Here is a 24,978-nt window from a genome sequence, read left to right on the forward strand (position 1 = left end):
CCTGGTCTGTGTGACTTCTTATAGGGAATGGTTGGTGGCAGCTTAGTGTAACTGTGTGACATATCCCAGTAGGTCTGGGTTTGTCACAGGCATGATATATGCAACTGGTTGGCTTATAGGCCAACTGAACACTAGAATTCATAGGCCTTTTTTCTAATCTAACAGAACTCTTATATTGTTCATTTTCTTAATTATGCACAATCAAACTTTTTAATAGATATCGATATAGATGTATGTTCATTCATTCATTTATTCAGTATCTATACCACCATCTGGCTACAAGGCCACTCTGAGTAGTTCACAAGATGATAAAACAACTAATAATACTTCATATAAATCACAACCTAATAGTACAAAAATTCAGATTAAATGTATCAATCAACATCAACTAAGAAAAAGAGAGACTAAAAAAAGGCAACATGAAAAAATTAATAAGACAGAGTGGGAGAACAGATAACTTAAGCACTGAAAACACCTCTGCACTTTGATATTTGGGAAAGCCTGTCTGAACAGCCAAGTTTTCAAAGATCTCTTGAACATTTCTATTGAAGAGGCGAGGAGTATTTTAGGTGGGGGATTATTCCACAGGTGAGGAGCAACTGCCAAGAAGGTCCGATTTCTGATCTTCTCTTTCTGGGCCTCTCTCTGGGTCAATGCTCTCAAATGCCTAGCCTGGAAAGATACAGTTAAGTCGGGCAGATCTCTCTGGAAGAAGGCCAGGTATCGAGGTCTCAAATCATTGTAATAGTGGCATCATCACTACTACCACTGTGTCTTGCTGAAAGCTCTTAATGGCCCCCTATATCCTGTATTCATTTAGGAAGCATAGGAACATAGCAAGTCACTTATTCATGTAGCTCAGTCCTACCTGAACTGCCTGGTAGCAACACTCCCCAGGATTTCTTTCCTAGATTTGTGTTGGTAGTAGTACTGAGGACTGAACTCAAAACACTGATTTTTAGCTGCAAGGCATTACTGGTGTGGTAGTCTCCCTGACCATTATGCTCCATACAGGTGGCTTTCAGGAAACCACCAGACCCCTAATACCTTGCAGCCCCCACTGTGCTTAGCTCCATCTAGCCACTTCTCCCACCTTCATAAAGACTCATGTCTAAGGTGGAATTTGCAATTCAAAACATCTGAGAGGGCTTTGATGATGATGATGATGATGATGATGATGATGATGATGATGATTATTATTATTATTATTATTATTATTATTATTATTTTGGCTACAATATCCAGAATTATCTCTGGGAGAATTGCTGCAAATTTTCAGAAACTTTAATCCAATACAAAAGTCCCATGGCTGCTGAGTTTTGAAGCAGGTTCATTAAATGGGACAACAGATGAGAGAGATGCTAACACTTCTGCACACATTAATGGTGTTTTCAAAAAGCATCCCCCAAAGGTTAGATATGACCAAAACAAGGAGAAAGCAATTTTAGGGGTAATTTATTTATTATCCCTGATAAATACTAAAAGTTGAAACATGGGGGATTGCTGACATGTTTGTTTTGAGATCTTAAGAACTTGAAACATTACAATAATTCCAAAACATACTCTATAACATATTTATCATAAAGGTTTTTGCAATCAATAGTTGTTTCTAAATGAAGTAGACTTGGACTGGGCTACAAAATTGCACTTCTGTATACATTTAAGATCATAAAAAGTGGAGGAGATCTTGCTTTTCATCCTTCATAAGAATCCTGTATAACCCACACCATCACTGGTGTATGAAACCCAGAGGTAAAAAGCATCCATTAGAATCCAGCTTGCAGATATTCAGCAAGAAAGAAAGGCCGCTGTTCAGATAGATAGCTGATTCTATTCTTAAACTTCTCTCACTTAGCTGAGAATAAATATCACTCTAATCAATGGGAATTCGGAAAACACACACATAAAAAATCAGGCTACAGTATTAACATTTAGCTACAATGCAGTGTGCATTCTTTCTAGATACACACGGAATGTATACATTTCTATTCTGATGTTATGTCCGATTAAGCTTAATGTGACTTATTCTCCCATAAACAGCTATAGGATTGCAGTCTCAGTGCTTAACCGATTTTGAGAAGACAGCAGTATTCATCCTGGCTAGCCTTTCCATTGATTAGAAGGGCAATCCTAAACCCACTTAATGAAAAGTCTAAATCCCACTGAAACTCCAAGTCAAAAATTAAAATATCCAGGAAGAAAGAGTCTAACTTTGTCCTTTCAATGCTGTGCTACTTAATCTGCTAAGGTTCTTCCAGACAGGCCAAATTCCCATGAGCATGTCCTGTTTGGAGAACTGCCCCCCCTTCCTTTCTCTTGGGATAGCCTTCGGCTATCACAAATGACCTCCTTTACCCCTTGATTGTTTTTATCTGGATTCCCCAGCGTTAGGGCCACAGAGCAAGCAAGGTTTCCCCAAGGGATCATTCTTGCCCCAGTTCTCCCAGTCGGGGAGTTCCAGTCCTTCCAGCCCCGCCTTCGCCAGTCTCACCTGATATAGGGGAAAAGCGGCTCTATGTGGCCATCGAGGACTGCGATGGTGTATGAGATGATGAAGGCTGCCGAAGTCCAGGAGACCAGTAGCACGGGCACCAAGGGCTCTCCTCGCACGGAGCAGGCCATCCTGTGCCACCAGCGCCTCCGCCTCTGGATCAACAACAGCTGCCTCTCCTCCTCGCACGGCATGGAGGCAACAGGGACCAGGGGGGCTGTGTGAATACCCACCGCAGTGAAGACACAAACCTTGACTTTCAGGGAAGCGCCGGGGGAGGCTGGCAGCGCCCTCACAGGTAGCCCTCAAACGCTCGCCAGCCGCAAGCCGAGGGAACGCGCGCCCCGGCTTTCCCCCTTTGCCTCCCCAGGGCTCGGTTGACCCGCTTGGGGAAAGGGTTTGGGGATGCGTGGGAGAGAAGCCGTCCAGGTCTTGCCTTATCGCTCCCACGTGCACCTGAGGAAAGTTTTCGCCTCTCTTCCCCTCATAGTGTTTTGTTTGTGTTTTTAAGGTCTTTTCCGCCTTTCCGTTGGAAGTAAACAAAGCGCGGCTTCGACGGCGCGCGCGGCTCACCAAGGCGCCCTTCCGCTCCTCTCCCTCGCGCTTCCTCTTCGACAAAAAAGTGCCAGCGGGCGAGTGGACGGCGGGGGCAAACGCCAAAGCTAGCCCCGTGAGCTCTGCTTGCTGCCTGCGACCGTGTGGGCGCTTTTTCCTGTCAGAAAGCGCTCCCTCCAAAGCGGGCACAACCTGCCATCTCTGTGGCGGCACAGCGGGGGGGGGGGGGGAGAGCAAAGCGGAACCTTCCAGGCAAAAGCTGAGGAAATGAATTTCCCCCACCCTCCACTGACCCGCTCTGAGAGGGTTGCGAAATTCTCGGAAAGCCCCAGGACTCCCCTCGCCTCGCCTCTCCCTTCAAAAGCATCGAGCCAGAGCCAGCCTGAGAGAAACAAGGTGTCTCTCGCAAGCGAGGCTTTCGCTTTCGCTTCTGAACTTTTCATTACAACTTGTCTTCGGCTTCTTCCCACCCCACCCCACCCCCGCCTTTCTCCCCGTTCTTCGGATGTGGATGACCTTTATGAAAAGAGGGAAATGAAAACATAGCTTTGCCAAACAGGCCCATGACAGGACCCTAAGTCATGACTCACAACAACCCTTTCAGAAGATAGTGAGGGAGAAAGTTCAGCCTTTTTTTCTGTGGCTGGCAGTGATTTCCAGATAAGGATCACAAGGGCAACAGTTGTGGGAGAAAGGGAAGATTCATTCTGCTTCTCTCTAATCTCACTTGCATACATTGCTCATTAGAAATGTGTATACCATTCTCCTTCCATACACACCACACCTTGTTTGTTAAGCTGTAAATACTGTACTGTATCACCATTTGCTTCAAAGGGAGGAAAGGCAGAATGAGCAAACTTGAGCAGAAATGGACTAGTCCAGGAATATGCTGCTTCTGAGCAAAACTGAGTATGTATTCCATGTATTTTCTTCTTTCTTTGGGGAAATAAATAATTTCATAGCTTCACAGCAGTCTCTAGAAAATATTGCAGCCCATAAAGACTAACAGAATTGTTTACAGTGTGAGCTTTCATGGGTCAAAATCCACTCCAGAAGTCAAGAAATGTTAACTGGAATACAATCCATTTTGGAACAATATTTTATTGTGGAATCATTTTACATGCTTAGTGAGTGTGATTTTTGTGTCTGTGTTAGCCAAGGCATTAATGACCAAGTCAAGGTCTATGACAGATATCCTTAAAATATAATGTAAATGTCCATCTGTAGGTCTTGACCTACACTAGGATTTCACAGTTTTCATTTTGGAAAAAGTTTGTTCACAGATGTATGTCGTGCCAAAGACTGTCAACATGCCTGCAGGAACTTTCTTTAGGCTGATAAAGATATAATGTAGACCAGAACAGAAACCTAACAGACTACATATTTTCTTTGAAAATGTCTCTGAGGTGATCACTGGCTTGCAATTCAATTAGTTCAATCACAAAAAAGTTACTTGAATCTTCTGGTGTGACTTCAAATGGATTCTGAAACATTCTTATTTCCTTTCGATCCCTATGGCAATCAGTGAATCTGTTCTGGAATTCCACCCGCAATAGGTTCAGTGCTTTGACATGTCTTTCAGCATTGAATTGGAAATTCCCCATCCTTTTCAAATTTTAGTCCATTGCAGCATAAGGTCTGAAAAGTTACTTTCCCTAACTTGCTTCTCAAAAATGTTTAGATTTGCTTCAAAAGCTTTCAGTTCAAAATACATGTCACACACAAGCTTTCCTTTTCCCTACAACCTTAGATTCAATATGTTCAGATGCTCTGTGGTATCAGTTACACAAGCCAAATCAAAAATCCACCCAGGGTCAGAAAGTACTTCTTGACCTTTTCCTTTTGCTTTGAGAAAGACATCAACTTTGTGACAAAGACTGAAAAAATGTTTGAGGACTTTGCCTCTTCTAAGCCCCCTGACTTCTGTATATTACAATTAGACATGGGGATGAATTAAAAAAATGAATTGTAACAGTCATTTAAAATTGCTGATTCATTAAATACTCAACCCTTTGCATTTGTGAGCTCCAGAGACCCTGACAAATATGAAGGGATGAATATTGTCCCATTTTTATTCATTCCCCATCAGCTTTTTGTCCTTTTCAGGAGATTCCTGAAACTACATCAGTTTTACTTGCTACCATATTTCTTGTTCCATCAGTTGTGATGCTTTCCAATTTATCCCAACTCAGACCAAGATTTTGTACTAATTCACACACCTTAAAGAATATGTTTTCTGCAGTTGTAGTGCCTTGTTAAACTCCACAATTCTGAAGCTGGAATCTATCGCTCTGATAAATATTAGTAGTTGAGTAGTGTCTGTGACGTCATTGCTCTAATCTAATGCCAAAGGGGGGGTGGAGCAAAACTTTTTGCCTTGACATTAGTGGTATATGCAGCTCTTCTCCTACTTCTTCAACACACCTAGTGATTGTAGAGGCAGATAGATTGACACAACTAACACAAGATACTGTACTTTAGCAAGGCACATTTCATCTATTTAACTACGGATTTTTAACAAATTCATCATCACTTACCACTCTCAGCAAGACATTTAGCAGCATGATAGCTGACCTTCACAGATGGCAGATCCTCCTCAATATCCTTTTTAAAACTATTTTGCTGCAAAAACTGATTTTTTTAAAAAGAATTTATCTTGTTCACTTTTACATCACCTTGATATATTGAGTAGCTCTTGTGACAGGATTCGAAGTGCCTTTTAACATTGTAGTCCTTTAATACTGAAACCATTTCAAGACATATCAGGCAAACTACTTTATCTTTCACTTTGACCATAAAAAAGAAGAGACCCCTGCCTCTACAGTTCTCAGGAATATTGGACCATATGCACAGGCTAGGAAGAATTATAAATCTGACCTACCAGGTAGCAGAATTACAGTCCTAAGTACATTGAATACTATGAGATTTACTTCTTAATAAACACACTGCCTTGAAATTTAAATCTACACATGCTAATATTTCTAAAATTGTGGACTGTCCAGAAAAGGTAGACAAGGATTGCAAAGAGTCCCTTGGATTGCAAAGAGAACAAACCTATCCATTTTGAAGGAAATCAACCCCGAGTGCTCACTGGAAGGACAGATCCTGAAGCTGAGGCTCCAATACTTTGACCATCTCATGAGAAAAGAAGACTCCCTGGGAAAGACCCTGATGGGAAAGTGTGAAAGCAAGAGGAGAAGGGGACGGCAGAGGATGAGATGGTTGGACAGTGTCACCGAAGGTACCAACATGAATTTGACCAAATTCTGGGAGGCAGTGGAAGACAGGAGGGCCTGGCGTGCTCTGGTCCATGGGGGTCATGAAGAGTTGGACACAACTTAACGATGAAAACAACAAAGACAAGAAGAGTGAATGAAAGGGCAGCATACAGAGTGTGCATGCACATCACCGCCTATCAACCAAGCCTCAGTCATGAGAAGCAAAATAGCAACCAGGAGGAAGGGAATTAGGCTGGAGGAAGATGTGGGAAGGGGAATCCCATAAGCTTCCCTAGTAAAAAGATATACCTTCCCTCTCAACTCAAGGGGTCACTCGCCAGTTCCTGCAATCACAGCTGCCTGAGAAGACTCCTAGCTGGAGTGGGTGGGGGAGGAGAGGCAAGGGGCTTAAAAAGTTATAGGTTCCGGGTGCTCTAGGGGCAAATCTGTCTGTTGTAGCAATTGTATCATGTGGTCACTGGAAAAAAGAGTAAACCAAACCATTCCCGCAATGCATCAAACAACACGACAAATGACTGTCTGAATGAGTCCACAGTCATCTAGTTTAATCCTCTATATGAGAATGTTGTGCAGCTGCCCTACATAATTCGCTGAATTGTAAATTATAAACATGACAAAATCTCCTTCTAAGGACAAGAGGATGCTGAGTGCATTTTCCCAGCACTACTTCTGCCTTTTAATTTCTCCTTGTTCTTCTCCTATCAGAGGCTGAGGGTCATCACAGTCACAATGACTTTGACCTCAGCAGCTCCAAGCCGTGATGTTGTGCTAAATTCAGCCCAGTCAACTAGATTTCTTCAGCCCCATCTTATCTCACTTATTTTATCTCAGATGATCATTTGTAACAATCTGTTATTCTCATTTCTCATTACATGACCAAAATATTCTAGCTATCTAGCTTATGTGCTTAGTGATTTCTTAGGCTTTAGCCAACTCCTGTGTTGTCACCCTTTAGATCCAAGAAATCTCCCCCCCCCCCCCAAGCACACACAAAAATATATATTGATAACGGAAATACAGAAGAGCTCCACTGATTGTGAGATGGCTGGCTGTCTTATTGAAACATTCATAGTGTCAATGTATTAACGAAGACCCTTTTGGAGGCTCAAGAGCTACATATCTCATGAGATGGGAACATATCTTGACATCTACATTAATAAAAGTTCCTCACATTGTGTTTGTTGATTATTGTGATTCTTCAATTTGTTTAATTTGTTCTTAGCTGTGTTTGCTACCTACCTTAAATGCTATAATTTTAGAACAGCGGAGCTGGAAGGGACCTTATGGATCATCAGGTCCAGCCCCTGTCAAGGAGGCACCATGGGGGGGGGGTATCCAACTCCCAACCTCTGGCTGCACAGCCAGAGACCTTTGCCACTGACTCAGCCAGAAGTTCTATTTTGTTGTTGCTGAAAAATGCAGTAAAGAATATAAGATATGTATTGGGAGCTAAGTAATAAATCCTTCTTCACAGGTGCACAATTGACACTTTTGCTTTAAATCCATGGCTTTCAAATTCCACAACTTCATTAAGAATGGGATAGTACATGAGGGACCATATCAAATTCAATCTGTGAAGAGTTATTAATGTATAGGATGATAAGTCAAAAGTCAATGAAGAATAAAAGCTTACTGGAGCTACATCTGATTTTTCACTGATATTCTTTATTTTTATATAACATACTGCTCTGCTTGATTGGGCAATTCAAATGGCAGGTTGAGGCTATGATTAGATACTCACTCACTGAGGGAAAATCTCATTAAACTTAATGGGACTTACTTCTAAGTACATACCCATAATATTGCAATGCAAGATTTCTGTTCAAACATCCCATATTCATGCATATTTAGTACTAAAACGTACAGTTTATTTTAGTCCATCTTACAGTAAGCGCTGGTTGAACCATATTGGTAGTCCTTTAACAAACACATCACTCCATGAGATTTTATTACCCTTGGTTGCTAACTACAACATATTGTGCAACAGTCAGAACTCTGTACTTTGTACAGTTGTAAAATAAAAACCTGTGCAAATATGATTCTGGTAAGTTTTATTTGGGGATGGAGCTGATTTACCTTTGGGCTGTAAAGTCTCTTCTTCCAAATAAAATGTGAAAAAAATGGTTGCATGCACAGTGTAGTAACTAATTTCTTCTTCTGTATTCTATTGTATAGGTAATCTAGAAATCCTCCAAAATAGATATGTATATAAATCCTCTCCCTAAATTTTAGGGCTTTTAATCTGCATTTCCAATGTATTTTTCATCCATTCATACAGCATTCCACATAAATATCAGCATCACTACTAAGCTAAACAAAACAGAATTAAAGGCAAGTTTAAAAAATGTTGTTGCTGTTGTGGTGGTGCATGTTGAAGTCGCTTCTGACATGGCAACCCTATGAATGAGGGATATGCAAAATGTCCTGGCCTCAAAAACCCTGCTCAGGTCTTGTAGACTCAAGCCTGTGACTTCCTTTAGGGAGTCAGTTCATCTCATATTTGGTCTTCCTCTTTTCCTGCTGCCTTCCACCTCTCTCAGCATTATTGTCTTTTCTAGAGAACTCTGCCTTCTCATTATGTGCTCAGTTTAAACATTTTTGCCTCCAGAGATAGTTTAGGCTTGATTTGGTCTAGGACCCACTTCTTTGTCTTTCTGGCAGTCCAGGGCATCTGCAAAGGTCTTCTCCAGCACCACATTTTGAGCAAATCAACTTCTTTCCTGTTCAAGTTACACTCCCATATATGGTGATCAGGAATGCACGAGTGGATGTTCTTGGTCTTGGTCTCCAGTGACAAGTCTTTATATTTGAGGATCTTTTCTAGTTCCTTCCTTGCTTCATAGTCTCCTAATTTGTTGGCTACCGTCTCCATTTGGATCGATGACTGAACCAAGGCATACAACATCCCTATTTTAATTTCTATATTGTGATACATTATTGTTCTTCACAGCCTTAAAGTTGTGTCAATTCTTCCATAGTCAAGTGCAATCCTACTTTGGCACTTTTTTTCACTTTCCCTAAAAGTTATTTTAAGTAATTCCTGCTTTCCACAAGTAAGATTATGTTATCTGCATATCTTAAATTATTGATTTTTCTTCCACCATAGTTATAGAATTCATTCATTCATTCACTCATTCACTCATTCATCCATTCACTAAATGCCTTCAAATTCTCCCAACATATAAGATTCAAAGTGACAAACAATTAAATAAATAAATAATTAAATTGTACTAGTTGAAAACATTTGTTGTTGTTGTTGTTGTTGTTGTTGTTATTGTTGTTGTTTAGTCATTAAGTCGTGTGCAACTCTTCATGACCCTATGGACCAGAGCATGCTAGGCCCTCCTGTCTTCCATTGCCTCCCAGAGTTGGAGGAAAGGCTTGCTTGAACAGCCAGGTTTTCAGTTAGCATTTGAAGATGCCCAGGGAAGAGGCCATGCAAACTCAGGAGGGAGGCTATTCCAAAGACGAGGAGCCACCGCTGAGAAGGCCCAGTTTCTTGTTTTTTTCTTCCGGGCCTCCCTCGGCGTCAGGCTCCTCAGTCTCACCTCCTGACTACATCGGGTGGTATGGGTAGACCTAGGTGGGAAAAGCTGTTGGTAGCGTTGATGACATTGTGCAACCATCTCATCTTCTGTCGTCCCCTTCTCCTCTTGCTTTCACACTTTCCCATCAGGGGCTCTTCCAGGGAGTCTTCTCTTCTCATGAGATGGCCAAAGTATTGGAGCCTAAGCTTCAGGATCTGTCCTTCCAGTGAACACTCGGGGTTGATTTCCTTTAGAATTGATAGGTTTGTTCTCCTTGCAGTCCAGGGGACTCTCAAGAGTATCCTCCAGCACCACAATTCAAAAGCATCAATTCTTTGGCAGTCAGCTTTTTTTATCGTCCAGCTCTCACTTCCATACATTGCTACTGGAAAAATCATAGCTTTGACTACGCGGACCTTTGTCAGCAAGGTGATATCTCTGCTTTTTCAGATGCTGTCTAGGTTTGTCATCGCTTTCCTCCGAAGAACTAGGCGTCTTTGAATTTTGTGCCTGCTGTCACCATCTGCAGTGATCATGGAGCCCAAGAAAGTAAAATCTGTCACTACCTCCATATCTTCCCCTTCTATTTGCCAGGAGGTGATGGGACCAGTGGCCATTATCTTAGTTTTTTTATGTTGAGCTTCAGACCGTTTTTGTGCTCTCCTCTTTCACCCTCATTAAGAGGTTCTTTAATTCCTCCTCACTTTCTGCCATCAGAGTGGTATCATCTACATATCTGAGGTTGTTGATATTTCTTCCGGAAGTCTTAATTCTGGCTTGTAATTCCTCCAGTCCAGCCTTTTGCATGATGTATTCTGCACAGAAGTTAAATAAGCAGGGAGACAGTATACAACCTTGTCGTACTCCTTTCCCAATTTTGAACCAATCAGTGTTTCCATATCCAGTTCTAAGTGTTGCTTCCTGTCCTACATATAGATTTCTCAAGAGACAGATAAGGTGGCCAGGCACTCCCATTTCTTTAAGAACTTGCCATAGTTTGCTGTGGTCCACACAGTCAAAGGCTTCTGCGTAGTCAATGAAGCAGAAGTAGATATTTTTCTGGAACTCTCTGGGCATGTTAGCAATTTGGTCTCTTTAAATGAAATTTTAAATGAAAACATTTAAAATATGAATATTTAAAAGTATTTAAAAACAAATAAAATGAATCAATGACAGCATTTATAGGATTAAAAGCTGCTTTTACGACATTTCAGCCTAAATGCTAAAGGCGCTAACAGATTTATCTGCAGAAACATGGGCCTAGACCCCTGCTGTATAGGGCTCAAACCAATCCTATTTTGCACTGTGCTCAGAAACAGACCAATACCCAGAGTAAATGTCCAATTCTACTAACTGCAGAAAAGTTATTGTGGTTCTGTGCTTTATTATTATCACTCTGACTTATAAACCACTACAGAGTGATTTTTCAAGCAAAGAATCGCAGGGAAGCTTTAGAATTATCCACTCATTGAGCTCATTGGAAGGGATGGGCATAAATCACAGTAAAAAGGTTGACACTGAATTGCTTTTTCAGAACGGATAAAGGTAAAGATAAAGGTTCCCCTTGACAATTTTTGTCCAGTTGTGTTCAACTCTAGGGGGCGGTGCTCATCCCCGTTTCCAAGCCATAGAGCCAGCGTTTGCCCGAAGACAATCTTTCCGTGGTCACATGGCCAGTGCGACTTAGACACGGAACGCTGTTACCATCCCAGCGAGGTGGTCCCTATTTATCTACTCGCATTTGCATGCTTTCGAAACGCTAGGTTGGCAGGAGCTGGGACAAGTGACGGGCACATGGATTCGATCTTACGACTGCTGGTCTTCTGACCCTGCAGCACAGGCTTCTGCGGTTTAGCCTGCAGCGCCACCAAGTCCCAGCGCCACCATGTCCCCGCAGCGACACCACGTCCCGTTCAGAACGGATACATCTGATTAATCTGTATTCCATGACAAGAGTGTGAGACAAAGCTGAAATTATGTCCTAGCTCATCCTTATTTGGCTCTGTTATTTTCTGGACACTGCAGTTGCAAGAGCATTTCTTGAGGATAACATGCAACGCGTGGGCTTAGTGCATAACTTGTTGCACAGCCCTACTGAGTTTTCTGGAGCAAATTTTATTATATTATATATAAAATTTATATATAAATGTCTTATTTTCGGGAAAACACAGTAGTTTGTGCTCTTCCTCCTTCTAGTTTTCTGCTTGTGCTTCAGTGAAGTGTGGTGTAATGTTTGTGGAGTTGTGGCCTAGGACTCAGGAGACCTGGGCTCAGCCATGGAAACTTGCAGGGGGGGGGGGAGGCACTGATAAAACAACCCATTAAATATCACATACCAGTTCTGGATGAACTACAGATGTTGAATCAACTCCAGGGGTGGATGTTCTGAAAGCACTTGCTCAGACCGACTCTCTTTAAATAACTGATTGTTGCTTAGCAAGATATTTCAACAAAATTACAGTGAACTGTTTATTGTGTTCTGCATATATTAATTTTCAGTAAGCTTCATAATATACAAAGCACAAGGCATTTCAGAGATTTAGGATTCAACTACGTTGAAAAAAATGCAGAAAATATTACAGCTTTGGGACAGGCCGATTTGCATTTTCCCCCTTGACTGCATGGTACAAAGGGAAATGTGAATCAATCTGAAGGCCCCCCTCCCAATCCATAGTTCCTCCCTTCACCAGCACAGTATCTAGGGTTTTGTTGTCTGTTTTTTAAAGAACCATTTGAATCAGTTCCGGCATGTGACCGCATGAAATGATACAGAAAAGGTAGGATGAGCTGCATACACACATGCACACCTCCCACCTCAGCTTTTTTCCGAGAGGCGCCCCTACCTCCCTCCCTCTTGCCTGGCCCGAGAGGCGCGAGGCGCGTGAGAAAGAGAGCGAAGCCCCGCCCACGGGCAAGCCAAACCTCTCGGGCTCTCGCAAGACGCGTCGGTCCCCGCCGGGTTGGCTGGCTGCCTGGCCGGTGGCCACTAGGGGGCGCCCGGGCTCCGCCGGCGGCCTCCCGGAAGCAGCCGGCTCCGCGGCTTCTGCCAGGCGAGCGGCAGCAGCAGCAGCAGCAGCAGCGGAAGAGCGAGGAAGAGGCGACTATTAGGATTGGCCCGTGGCCGCTGGCGAGGAGAGAAAAGCGGCGGCGTCCCTGGCCCTCTTGCCGTTCCCACCGGCGGGCTGCGGGGTGATGGTGGCCGGCGGGCCATGCTGCTGAAGCTCCTGCAGAGACAGACCTATACCTGCCTGTCGCACCGGTATGGGCCCTGCCTTTGCCTTGGGGGCCTCGTCCTCATGATCGTCTCCGCCCTGCAGTTCGGAGAGGTGAGCCGCCTTGCTTTGCATGGCCTGGCCTGGCTCTCGGGCCGGGAGCCGGCTAGCGGTCACATGCCTGGGCGCGGGGTCAACATGCCTCCCCCCCCTTGGGCTTTTGCTTCCCTCCTGCCGGCTGTCAGGGCTTCGGGATCCTTAACAGCTGCGTTATAGGCTGGGGAGGCCCGACAGCCTCCTAAACAAACCTTGAAGCTGCCTCCGTGAGGCATGAGGGCCACTTTATTCCCTGCGGGTGCTGGGCCTTTTTTTCCCCTGGGTTCCTTCCATTATGCCTGTGGCCTAAATAATCACCATGATTTGCTGTCATTGCCGTTTCCCTTGTCTCCTCAGCACCCACTTCGTTACGCACCGTGGGGTGGGGTATCCACCCCTTGCCTCTGTGGTCCTTCCCTTTCGCAATTAGCCACCTTTTCTCTTTGCGTGTTTCCTTTCCCCAGGGCCTTCGTCTACACTTGCCTTCCTTCCATTACAGAAAAGCAGTTTTTCTTGCCTTCATGAGGGCTGTATTTGTTTTTCATGGCCGCTAAAAAAGGACACCCAATGTGCTTAGGGGTCCCCAACCTTGGGCCTCCAGATGTTCTTGGACTACAACTCCCAGAAGCCTTCACCACCACCTCTGCTGGCCAGGATTTCTGGGAGTTGAAGTCCATGAACATCTGGAGGCCCAAGGTTGGGGACCATCTTCATATTCCTTGTTTTGCCATTAAAACAGGGTGATTTGTGAGTTATTTCATAATTTGTATGTTACAGAACCGTTTGGTTTAGTAGCACAGCAGACTGTATTTATAAAAGGGAAAAGCAAGAGAAAACAGATTTGGGATGCTGACAACGTTGTGTTCTTTAGGTCTTATGAAGGCTGAGCAAAAAAAGATGGCAGTTTATTATTTTGGCGAGGGAGATCCCTATGGGTTGCTGCTAATTTCCCTCAAAAATTTATGACCTTTACCAGTCCAACAAGCTTATTTTCAGCTAGGTACCAGTGGGTTGATGCTTTGAAACAGATGGATTGTACACCTTTTCTATAAATTTCATCTTCACAGATACTTGCCATAATGTATACTTCTTATCCAAGTTCCTGCTGTGGTGTTAAAACTGACCTGCCTTTAAAGGCTGTTGTAAGAAATATACAGTACATAGTTGCTGTTGTGTATGTGTGTGTAGCCATGTCCTGCCAAAAGTGTTGCAATAAAGTTTGAACCATTGCTAGGCCGTATGGCCGGTGGTTTTGAGTATGGTGGCTAGGAGTGATGGGAATTGACTGCCCAACAGATTTGATGATGTCCAGGTTTTGGAAGCCTGTTCTTAAATGTTACAGAAATGTTGAGTAGTGTTTTCATTGCTGCATGATGCTGCCACCAAGGGGTTTTGATCCAGGCACAGAGTCTACCCTTGCTGTACAAAACCCTCCTGATAATAACTTGGTAACTGTTTACTAAGATTGTGACTGTTAGATCAGGTCAGAATCATGTGAGCTACTTATTCAGATGTGTGACAGCTTTGATCTGTTGGCCACTCTATTGATACCCCGTTTTCCCAAAAATAAAACATACCCTGAAATTAAGCCCTAATACATTTTTTTGGAGCAAAAAATAATATAAGACCCTGTCTTATTTTCGGGGAAACATGGTAGAAACATTGGGTTTTCTTCCTGTTTCTCTGTATCATTTTTTGCCTTATTGTGTGTTCCTCTTACTATATTCAGTATGGATCAGCATCCTTTCTCTTTCTGAATCCAGTAATACGCTTTCAAATTGTAGTGACTGATAAATTCTCATGAATTGCAAAGTGGATTGAAATTCTGGAACCGTGGTGTCTGAAATAACTTGCTGTTCTGGAGTACTATGAGATAAGATATTTTTACATCACAGTGGCAGATATGTGGTTTGGTTTTTAATTAAATAATTTGTTATCCTTCAGAGTGATGTCTTTGTACATTTCTGCCAGGAAAAAAGAGAACTGAGTAGAGAAATTTAGAATAGTTTTGTAAACTTTGGACAAATTTGGCACAGCAAGTATGCACCTGATAGGGAACTTGTAACAATTTGCTACTATAATGTACAGTATATGATTTGCTTTATCTTGGGCATAACTAATTTGATTTTGGCCATTAAAGCAATGACATTCTTTCAAAATGAATTCAGAACCAGGCGTCCTAACATTAACAATCAGGGAGACGACAAGGAAAATGTTTGGGACTCCATTTTCCTGTTTTGCTTTGTGGCTTGGAATCACAAGGGTTAACACGGGCTGATATAAAAATGTCTAAGCATTTGAAATTTAGATTTGTTTCAGAATGCTCTCAATGGTTGACCAACAAAAGGTTAAAGCAGATTAATAAACAGGACATTTTAAAAATCTGCATTAAATGTGTAGAGTTAGAATGATAGACTCACTGAATAACAAGCAAAACTACAGGTCATTACAGCTGATAATTTAGGATAAAATAAAAGGGAAAAGAAGTATAGGAAAGAGAAGAACATGTGAACTAAAGAACCTAGGGGAGTGGCTTGGATGGAATGCAACATCACTGTTTGGAGCAATGGTTCCAAACCTTGAGTCCTCAAATGTTCTCGGACTGCAACTCCCAGAAGCCTTCACCACTACTAGCTCTGCTGAGCAAGATTTCTGGGAGTTGTAGTCCAAAAACTTCTGGGTTACCGAAGGCTGGAGACCACTGGTTTAGAGCTTTTGACATCTAAAGTCAGAATAGCAATGACATTGCCCAACCTCTACTAGAAGGTAAGTAAGAAGAGGAGGAAACTAAACTATAAACAAAACTGAGCTAAATTAAAATTAATGCTAGGGCAAACAAAGGCAAAAGTCTGTAGCTGACAGAAGAAACACCAGCACTGGAAACTGTTTTCAGTGAGAAGATGATTCCATAAGGTTGGTGTTACAGCAGAGAAGGTCATCCAGTGCAACACAACCAAAGAAAACTCACTTGGCTGCCACAGTAGTAAGGAGAGCCACTCAGAGCATATACTATAAACTGGGGTATTCTTTGATGTCAACCCTGTTCCCCCGCTTTTTAGAATACACTCTTAAATATTCCTCTTCCATAGGTTGTTCTAGAGTGGAGCCGGGATCAGTACCATGTTTTGTTTGATTCTTACAGAGACAACGTTGCTGGGAAATCTTTTCAGAACAGGTATGTCATGGAACGTAGAACAACTGTGTTGTTTTAAAAAAATAGGTTTCGGCAAGTGTGGTTTAAAACTGTTTGTGCAACGAACACTTTTCCTGCCTTCAGATATGTCACTTGCTTGAGCCAAATTGGCTGAAACCATGTGGAATATGAGTAAATCTTCCTGGCTACTTTGCCTGTATGGTAACACCATATTTCCTTTTGTCTGACCTTCTCCTGATCCTTGTGAGGTGAATTTCTGCTGCTGTGGGAACCATCCTGAAGGAACACTGTGGCTGCATTTTCCCTTGAGCCGTTCATCAGGGAAAGGGTGAAAACCCTTTTCCATAACTTTGTCTACAAGATTGACAACTTGGTTAATATATTCTGTGGAACTCCTTATGAATGTAGCTGACTGGATCACTTTGTGAGTGGGAGCATCTGTCTGACCAGTCAGTAGATTGGAGTTTTGATTTCCCCAATATGTGTTGTATGAGAAAAGCCCATCTGTTTGGTCTCAGGCAAGCTGCAGGGTCTCAGAGCACCTCCAAAAGAAGGGAATATTGAATCCCTTCTGAGTATATGTAGAAAACACTAGAAAGGGTCACTCGTGGCCTAGTGATTAAACTGTGTGTGTGTGTGTGTGTGCGCGCGCGCACGCACGCACGCGCGCACACACACACAGAGTGGTGCCTCGCTTAACGGGCGCTCCGTTTAACAACGAAACCACATAGTGATTAAGTTTTTGCGATCGCATTGCGATGTTCCCTATGGGAAAAAATTGCTTTGCGATGGTCGGTTCGCTGTTTCGCTTACCAATTATCGCATAGCAATGATTTTCCAACAGCTGATCAGTGGTTCCAAAATGGCCGCCGGGTTAAAAGAATGGCCGCCCACTGTGTTTAGGGACGGATTCCTTGCTTACCGGGCAGCGAAAATGGCCGCCGTATGGAGGATTTTCGCTTAAAGGTGAGTTTTTAGCCCATAGGAATGCATTGAAGGGGTTTCAATGCATTCCTATGGACTTTTTTAAATTGCATAGCGATGAAATCGCTTTGCAGCGATTTTTGCTGCACGGATTAGCGTCGCTATGCAAGGCACCACTCTGTGTGTGTGTGTGTGTGTGTGTGTGTGTGTGTGTGTATGTGTATGTGTATGTGTATATATGTGTGTGTGTGTGTGTGTGTCTGTGTGTGTGTGTATATATGTATATGTATATGTGTGTGTGTGTATATATATATATAAATATATATATATACACACACACACATATATATATACATATACATATACATATATATACATACATATATATATATATACACATACATATACATATATATACATATATACATATATATACATATATATATATACATATACATATACACACACACACAGAGCACACTTTTTAAATGTTGGAATAGACTTGATGGCATGTAATTGTTGAACCATTTCTGATACTGTCTAGCTAGGAAACCTTGAAAGGGATTGCCATAAGTCAGAATTGACTTGATGGCACACAATTATTATAATTATTATTGCATCTATGGGTGCAATATTTGGATTGCTTTTATAACCATCAGGAGCCACTGGAAGTGTGGTTTGCAGTACCTGCTTCAGAAGTGAAATATTCCATGACCTTGTCTTAGCCCAACCCAGCCAGGGTGACATTTGGGTCTTCTGAAAAAAAGAAAGCTAGTGTTGGGAATATGTGGTTCTCCAGATGTCAGATTGGAGCTTGGAGTAGTTACCTTTTGCATTGTAACTCCCAGAATGCACCACTGACAATTCTGGTGAGGAGATTCTGAGGGCTGTAGGCCAAAACATGTTGGGATAGCATTTGTTAGAGGAAAATACCTAAGATCAGTAGCTGGTGAATTAGGAATGAATGAATGATATGGATATGCTGAACACTGTTATTGTTGTGCTTCAGATTTATGGCAGTCCTGCTACAGTTTTCAAAGTGTGTGAAATGTTCGAAGAGTAGTTTGCCACTGCCAATCTACCAGTATGTTTCCTTGGTGACGTGGTCATTTAGACCCAGTCCTCTTGAATCCTAGTCTGACACTCTCTCCATTACACCACACTGGCTTTTATTGTGTTACACTGAACAAAACAGACCAGTTTTTTAATCATAATCCCATTTGTTTGATCATACATTTTGTGGTAAAACACAATCTTTGTTGCTGAAAAATGTTTCTTAGTTTAAACCTGGACAGGATAAACACGGTTGTCTCCCTTCTTCTCCATTTGACTTTTGTAGACTTTGTTTACCCATGCCCATTGATGTGGTTTACACCTGGGTGAATGGCACAGATGTTGAGCTGATCAGAGAACTGCAGCAGGTGAGGAAACAGATGGAGGAAGAACAGAGGATAATAAGGTAAGAATCTCTCCCTGGAGATACTTTCTATTTCAATCCCTTTCCATGACTTCCAGCACTAACACCTTATTCTTCTTAACCAGGGTTAGTGGGAACTAGCTAGTTTCAAAGGTGATTTTAAAGCTGTCTTGTTTCCACAAACTAGGGTCAATTTCAGGTTAGGGTGAAGATGACACAGTGAACCATGAAAATCTAAAATGGAAACAGAAGCTTTTGTCACCCTGCAGGGAGGAAAGGGGTGGAGTGGCTCATGAGACTAAGGTGTGCTGCTTAATTACAACTCAGCGTAGGTATAGGCAACCTAATGCCCTTCCAATATGTTGATTTATAATTCCTAACAGCCTCAGCCAACATGGCTGCTGGTGGGGCAATATGGGAACTGTAGTTAAAAACATCTAGTGGCCATTAGGTTGTATGGTCCACATTTAGAGTCCTGACTAAACTTGATGTCTGTCCCCTTTGCATATTGTGCTGTACCTGCTGTGCTGTCGTGGTTTAAGAAATGTTACAAACTAATGTTCTTCATGCTTTTTGAGCAGAAACCCTTTCCAGGTCTCCTAGAATCAGAACTATGAGCACAAACAAACTGAACCGAGGGAATGCTACCTGGTTTTTCTTTTCCTTGTCTTTGGAACATTCACTGGGACCCATTTTGAGAAGTTTACTAAAGAATTGTGTCTTAATAAATGTTTGAGAAAGTGTTCATTGCAAAGTATATCAAGAAATTCAAATACGAGAAAATCACTTCAGCGGGATTAGAAACAGAATGAATTCAGTACTGTAATGGGAAAATGTATACATAGAAGGAGCAGATAAATTTATCAGTTAATAGGCCAGGAAATAAATTGTCAAAACAGTGATTCTGATCCATATGACTAGTTCTGGACTAACCCCACACATCCAGACTAGTAAACATAGTTAAAGGAGTGAGGGATCTTCACAGTAGGTTAGGTGGTTCAAAGCTCTTCCTATATGTAAAGGCTGGTAACAGTAAAAAGGAAGTGCTGTGAAATGGCCAAAGCTTTGAAAAGTTCCTATAGCCCCCCGTGTTGCTGAGAGATTCTGGTCCAAAAACCCAAGTTTTCTAACAGTGAATGTAAGACTGGTCCTATTGCTCCCCAGGTATTGTGGCTGCTAGTGTAATGGTTACACTTCATCCCATAGGCCAGAGAAGAAGAGTCGGGTTGAGCTACAGCTCCCATCATTCCTTATACATGCTGGTCAGGAAGGCCTAATAGGAGTGGTCGTCCAACGGCATTTGGAAGACCTTTGCTATGGATTGGACAAGACTCTTAAATTCTTTCAGGCTACAGTCTTGTACTTACCTTGAACTTAATAGATCTTACCTCAGAGGAGATATGTCTGGGATTTCACTGTGTGTGAGGTAACTGGTAGGCATACTTCTGTGTCCTGCCACAATAGGACCAGATTTTGTTATCTGCCAGCTTTTGTCACTGTGGCGGCGTGAGTGGGAAGGCTCCCGAGCTTCTGTTGAAAAAAGTCTGGAACACTTGTGCACCTATGTACACACACACACACACACCTATCTGTCTGGCTATCAACTTAGCAAGTACAGTATGTGTATAGTTCAAGAAGATGTCATTGTTCTTTGTCATACTTGTTTATTGTTCTTTAGGGAAATGCTTGGAAAGAACACTACGGAACCAACTAAGAAAAGGTAAAAAAAAATGAGTAGAAGTGTTTTGAGGAAAGGTTAGGTTTTCTACCACAGATGTTATTGAGTGCTAAGGTGGACAATTTGTAATTTTGGGCAAGTTGAGTGTCACAGAATCTCTAATTATTCAATTAAAAAAGAGAGAGAAAAAACTGCTATAATTCTGTTTGTCCAAAAGAAAATGTTCCATAAATTAAAATACTTGTCAAGCCACTCTAAATCAGAATATGGTTATTGTCTCCTAAAATCCATTGTGTTCTAAAGGAGTATGAGTAATGTTCTCTATGTGTAGATGACCTTTCGAGCTTTGTTTTGCTTTATATTTACCTCTACATGTAAGGAGAAGGTAAATGAGGTGAACAAAAAAGCACAAATAAATCTAGTCAGTTGTTTCCTTGTGGCAGCCATTTTGAAACGATTTATCAGCACTGTGGTGCAGTTGGAGATAACGTGTGAGGTAAGCAACATCCCACATAATAGCAGAACAAAATATATTTATTTGTTTCATTTTGATTCTGCCTTTTCTCTAGCCAACTCAAGATAGTGTAGATGACTTCCCTCTTCTCTGTGCTTAACAACTCTGTAAAGTAGATCAGAGTATGAGAGAGTGACTGGCTTGAAGTCACCTGTAAGTTTCATTAGTCTGCATGACAACTTTGATCTCCTATTCCAACCTCTAATCACTGTTCAACACTTGTGCTTCTCTACCTGGGTGCATATTTGAGTAGAGCTGGGTCAAGTTATGTTGGAACTGAGCAGTCAGTCTGGGAGAATACCACAGTCATTTAATGCTACCAAGATGCTACCTAATTGTGAGCCCTGATTCTCATAATTTGCCTTTCCACATAAACTCTGTGAAAGCATAAAAATAATTTAGAGCGCAGGATGTTGAATTGTGATACTTGTCCAAATGTAACATTTTTAAGTTTAGCAAAGGAACCAGTGAAAACAAGTGTCTTTCTTTCCTTGACTGTACTCAATACGATTTCCTAAATAATGTGCTCAGTATGACAGCTGAGTTACTACCTGTGCTACATTTCCCAAAATCTCAAAGCCAGCTTGGCCAGTGTTTATGGTTGCTGGAGGATTCTGGGAGTTTTAGTCGAAACAAGTAACTTTCTCAATCTCTGCACATTGCAGAATACATTGTCTGGCGTCTAGTTTATTTATTTAAATTTATTAATTTAAAATATTTTTACCCTACCATTCTCCTCAAAAGAACTTCTGCATTTGGACAAGCTGTGCAACATCTGTAAACAGGATATGCCATAGAGTGCGATGTCCAGTTTGAAATGAGAACTTAGGTCCGAATTTAATATGGAGCTTATTTTGGCCAAAGGTGACTGAGATACTAAATAAGTATTTTTAAAGGAGTGGTAACATATCGTAATCAGACCCTGACCCCATATATGCAGTCACATGCAACTTTGAACCTAAGAGTTATACGTATTCATTCCTTTGCTTACTTGGTCCTAGTGAGAAACAACTGGAGTGTTTACTGACACACTGTATCAAAGTGCCAATGCTTGTCTTGGACCCGGGGCTGCCAAACAACATAACTCTCAAGGACCTCCCATTGATCCATCCTTCACTGCGGTCTGCCAACAACCTCTTCTCAGTCGCAAAGCCAAAAAATCCTTCTACCAATGTCACTGTTATTGTTTTTTACAATTCTAAAGAAGGTAAGGAGTTGCCTTAGTCATCTTCTGTAGGCTGAGAACATTTGGCTGTAGGCTTATTGCTTTTTCAGATTTTTTTAGGGGGATACAGTGGTACCTCGACTTCCGAACTTAATCCGTATTGGAACGGTGTTCTTAACTTGAAACGTTCATAAGTCGAAGCACCATTTCCCATAGGAACGCATTGAAAACCGATTAATCTGTTCCAGCCGAAGGAAAAAATCACACACACAAAAAGAGAACACAGCAAGCCCAGTCGGAAGGTGCTCCGTTGCTCAGGCTTTAAGAAGAAGAAAACTCAAAAAAACAAACAAACACTAGAGCCACCTCCGTTGCTGAGGTTTAAGAAGGAAAAAAAACTCCAAAAATAAACAGCAGAGCCCTGCAGAACACACACACACACACACACACACACACACACACACACACACACACACACACACACACACACACACACACACACACACACACACACACACACACACACACACACACACACACACACACACACACACACACACACACACACACTCCGAAGCAGAGCACAGAAACATACCCTCCCTGCAGAGACACACACACACGCTCACTCCAAAGCAGAGCCACCAACAGCACAGCACAGGAACACCAAAACCCACCCAGAACAGTTTTTTAAAAGGAGAAACAGCAGCTTACCTCCCTGCAGACATACACACTCTCACTCCGAAGCAGAAGGAGGCCCTCCCAAGCAAGCCTCCAACACAACACACCCTCTGACTGCGAAAGTGAAACAACTACAGTACAAAGAAGCAGCCTCGTCGCTACCTACAGTTAGAAATTTGAATTTCCTGCCTTTTACCCTGCCTGTTTCTGTTCATAATTGGAAGCTCCGGCCACAAGTCGAAGCAAATTTTTGCGGCCGGAGCTGTCCATAAGTCGAAATGTTTGTAAGTAGGGGCGTTCGTAAGTCGAGGCACCACTGTATTTCTTTTCTTCCTCTTCTTGCAGTGATTAAGGGATATCATTGCATAATTGTAGTAGACAGAGACAGATGCATCCCAAAGATAAGTCCTCCTTAAGTGTTTTAATTTTATTTATTTTATTGATTTGGTTTGTATACCAGCCATCTAGCCTAAGGTTACTCTGGGCGGTTCACAACATGATCAAAAAGTAAAACAGTACTATAAACATAAAGTAAAATCAACATATAAGCATCTTCAAATAAAATAATCAAACACTTAAAAATTACACATAAGCATTAAGTATTTAAAAGGTGGTAGAATTGACTCAGTGTCTGAAATCTTCAGTGGATTCCCATTGATGGAAATGTGAGTCTAAACAAATGTTTAAAGATTTTTTAAAAAGTCATCAGTGAGGGGGCCAGGAAGATGTCTGGGGGTAGTTGGTTACAAATTCTAGGTGCAACCGCCGATAAGGCCCAACTCCTAGTCCTCTCTCTTTGGGCTTCTCTCAGGGCCAGCACCCTCAAACATCCCACCTGGGATGAACAGTAAGACTGGCAGTTCTTGCCAGAAGGAGGCATTTTGTCAAGTACCCAGGTCCCAAACTGTTTGGGGCATTATATGTTAAAATAATCACCTTGAGGTCAGCACAGAAGCAGGCAGGTAACCAGTGTAATACTGGTTGGGGATGTGTGTTGGTACAGTGGTGCCTCACATAGCGAGGTTAATCCGTTCCGGATTAACCTTCGCTATGGCGAAACATCACTGTACGGAACGTAAAAGCCCATTGGAATGCATTAAACTTAGTTTAATGCGTTCCAATAGGCTGCAAAACTCACCGTTCAGCGAGGTTGCTCCATTGTGGCAGCCATTTTCACGCCCTCGGTAAGCGAGGGGAGGGCGTGAAAACGCTGCACGCGGCCATTTCGGGGCTTCCTGCAACCATTTTGGAGCCGCCGAACAGCTGATCCGTTGCATTGCTTTGCGAAGATCGGTAAGCGAAACGCTTACCGATCTTCGCAAAGCGATTTTTGCCCATAGGGGCCATCGGTATGTGATCGCATTTGCGATCGCTAAAACCTAATCGCTATGCGATTTCGCCGTTCTGCGGTGCGCTCGTTAAGCGAGGCACCACTGTATTTACTGACTCTACCCACCAGGAACTCTGTAATATTCTGGACCTGCTGGAACTTCTGTGTCAGGCTCAAGGGAAGCCCCACATAAAGAACTTTATCATAGTTTATTCTTGAGACTACCAGTGCATGGACCAACATGGTGAGTGACTGGGTGTCCAAGTAAGGGTACAATTGTGCAGTCCATCTAAGGTGGAAATAGGAGGATTGGAGTACAGACTGTGCCTGGTTCTCCATTAATAGCACTGGCTCCAGAAGAATGCCTAGGCTGCACACTCTGATGGAGAGAGAACCCCCATCAAAGGAGAGGGAGCCACCCAAACCACACTGGGGACACCCACCCACTACGTCTTGTCTGGGTACAGCCTCAAGTCTGTTTTCTCTCATCCAGTCCAGCACAGCAGCTGGGCAGTGCCTATGGGATGGGACAGCATCTACTGCAGAAGGGTGGGAGAAGATACAGAATTGCGTGGCACCTGCATGTTGATGACACATTACTCCAAATCTCTGGATGACCTTTCTCAGCAATCTTAAATAGATTTTAAACAGAGAAATGGCCACTGGGGCATTCTACAATTGAAAATCCAAGGGGATTCAGAACCAGGTCACCGATCCCTAACTCAATGAACCTCCCCAGGAAGGTACCATGGTTGATGTTATCAAAGGCCACTATTGAGGAGGACCACCACGAACACCTTGCACCTGTCAGCCTCCTTCAAAAGGTCATTGTGCAGGGTTACCAATGATGTCTCAATGTGGCATAAACCCAGACTGGAATGGATCAAGGTTATTGGTTTACTCCAGAAGTGCCTCCACTGGCTTTCTCATAAAGGGAACATTGGTGACAGGCCTGTAATTATTACAGTCATCTGCCACCAAGTTAGTTTTTTTTCCAA

General features: G+C 42.5%; 2 protein-coding genes across 6 annotated transcripts in view; one reads left to right on the forward strand and one right to left on the reverse strand.

Moving 5' to 3' along the window:
- The window catches only part of LOC110071063 (DNA damage-regulated autophagy modulator protein 1), a 37,385-nt gene extending 26,022 nt beyond the window's left edge, over positions 1-11,363 (reverse strand). For both annotated transcript variants that reach the window (XM_078376215.1, XM_078376216.1), the window contains exon 1: positions 2,492-11,363. In XM_078376215.1, coding sequence (XP_078232341.1) covers positions 2,492-2,685 — 194 coding nt within the window. In that variant the 5' untranslated portion in view covers positions 2,686-11,363. The remainder of the gene's footprint in view (positions 1-2,491) is intronic.
- Positions 11,364-12,859: 1,496 nt separating this feature from the next.
- Positions 12,860-24,978, forward strand: part of GNPTAB (N-acetylglucosamine-1-phosphate transferase subunits alpha and beta) — a 40,531-nt gene continuing 28,412 nt past the window's right edge. The window contains exons 1-5 of one of the 4 annotated variants that reach the window (XM_020800446.3): positions 12,860-13,138; positions 16,210-16,295; positions 18,538-18,657; positions 20,294-20,335; positions 21,809-22,014. In XM_020800446.3, the coding sequence (XP_020656105.3) occupies positions 13,022-13,138; positions 16,210-16,295; positions 18,538-18,657; positions 20,294-20,335; positions 21,809-22,014 (571 nt within the window). In that variant the 5' untranslated portion in view covers positions 12,860-13,021. Of the gene's footprint in view, positions 13,139-16,209; positions 16,296-18,535; positions 18,658-19,196; positions 20,336-21,808; positions 22,015-24,978 lie in introns of those variants that run through there. The other 3 variants (XM_072999997.2, XM_078376218.1, XM_078376217.1) reach the window with 3 other exon arrangements.

The sequence above is a fragment of the Pogona vitticeps genome, chromosome 5 (assembly GCF_051106095.1).
Source record: "Pogona vitticeps strain Pit_001003342236 chromosome 5, PviZW2.1, whole genome shotgun sequence".
NCBI classification, from domain to species: domain Eukaryota; kingdom Metazoa; phylum Chordata; class Lepidosauria; order Squamata; family Agamidae; genus Pogona; species Pogona vitticeps.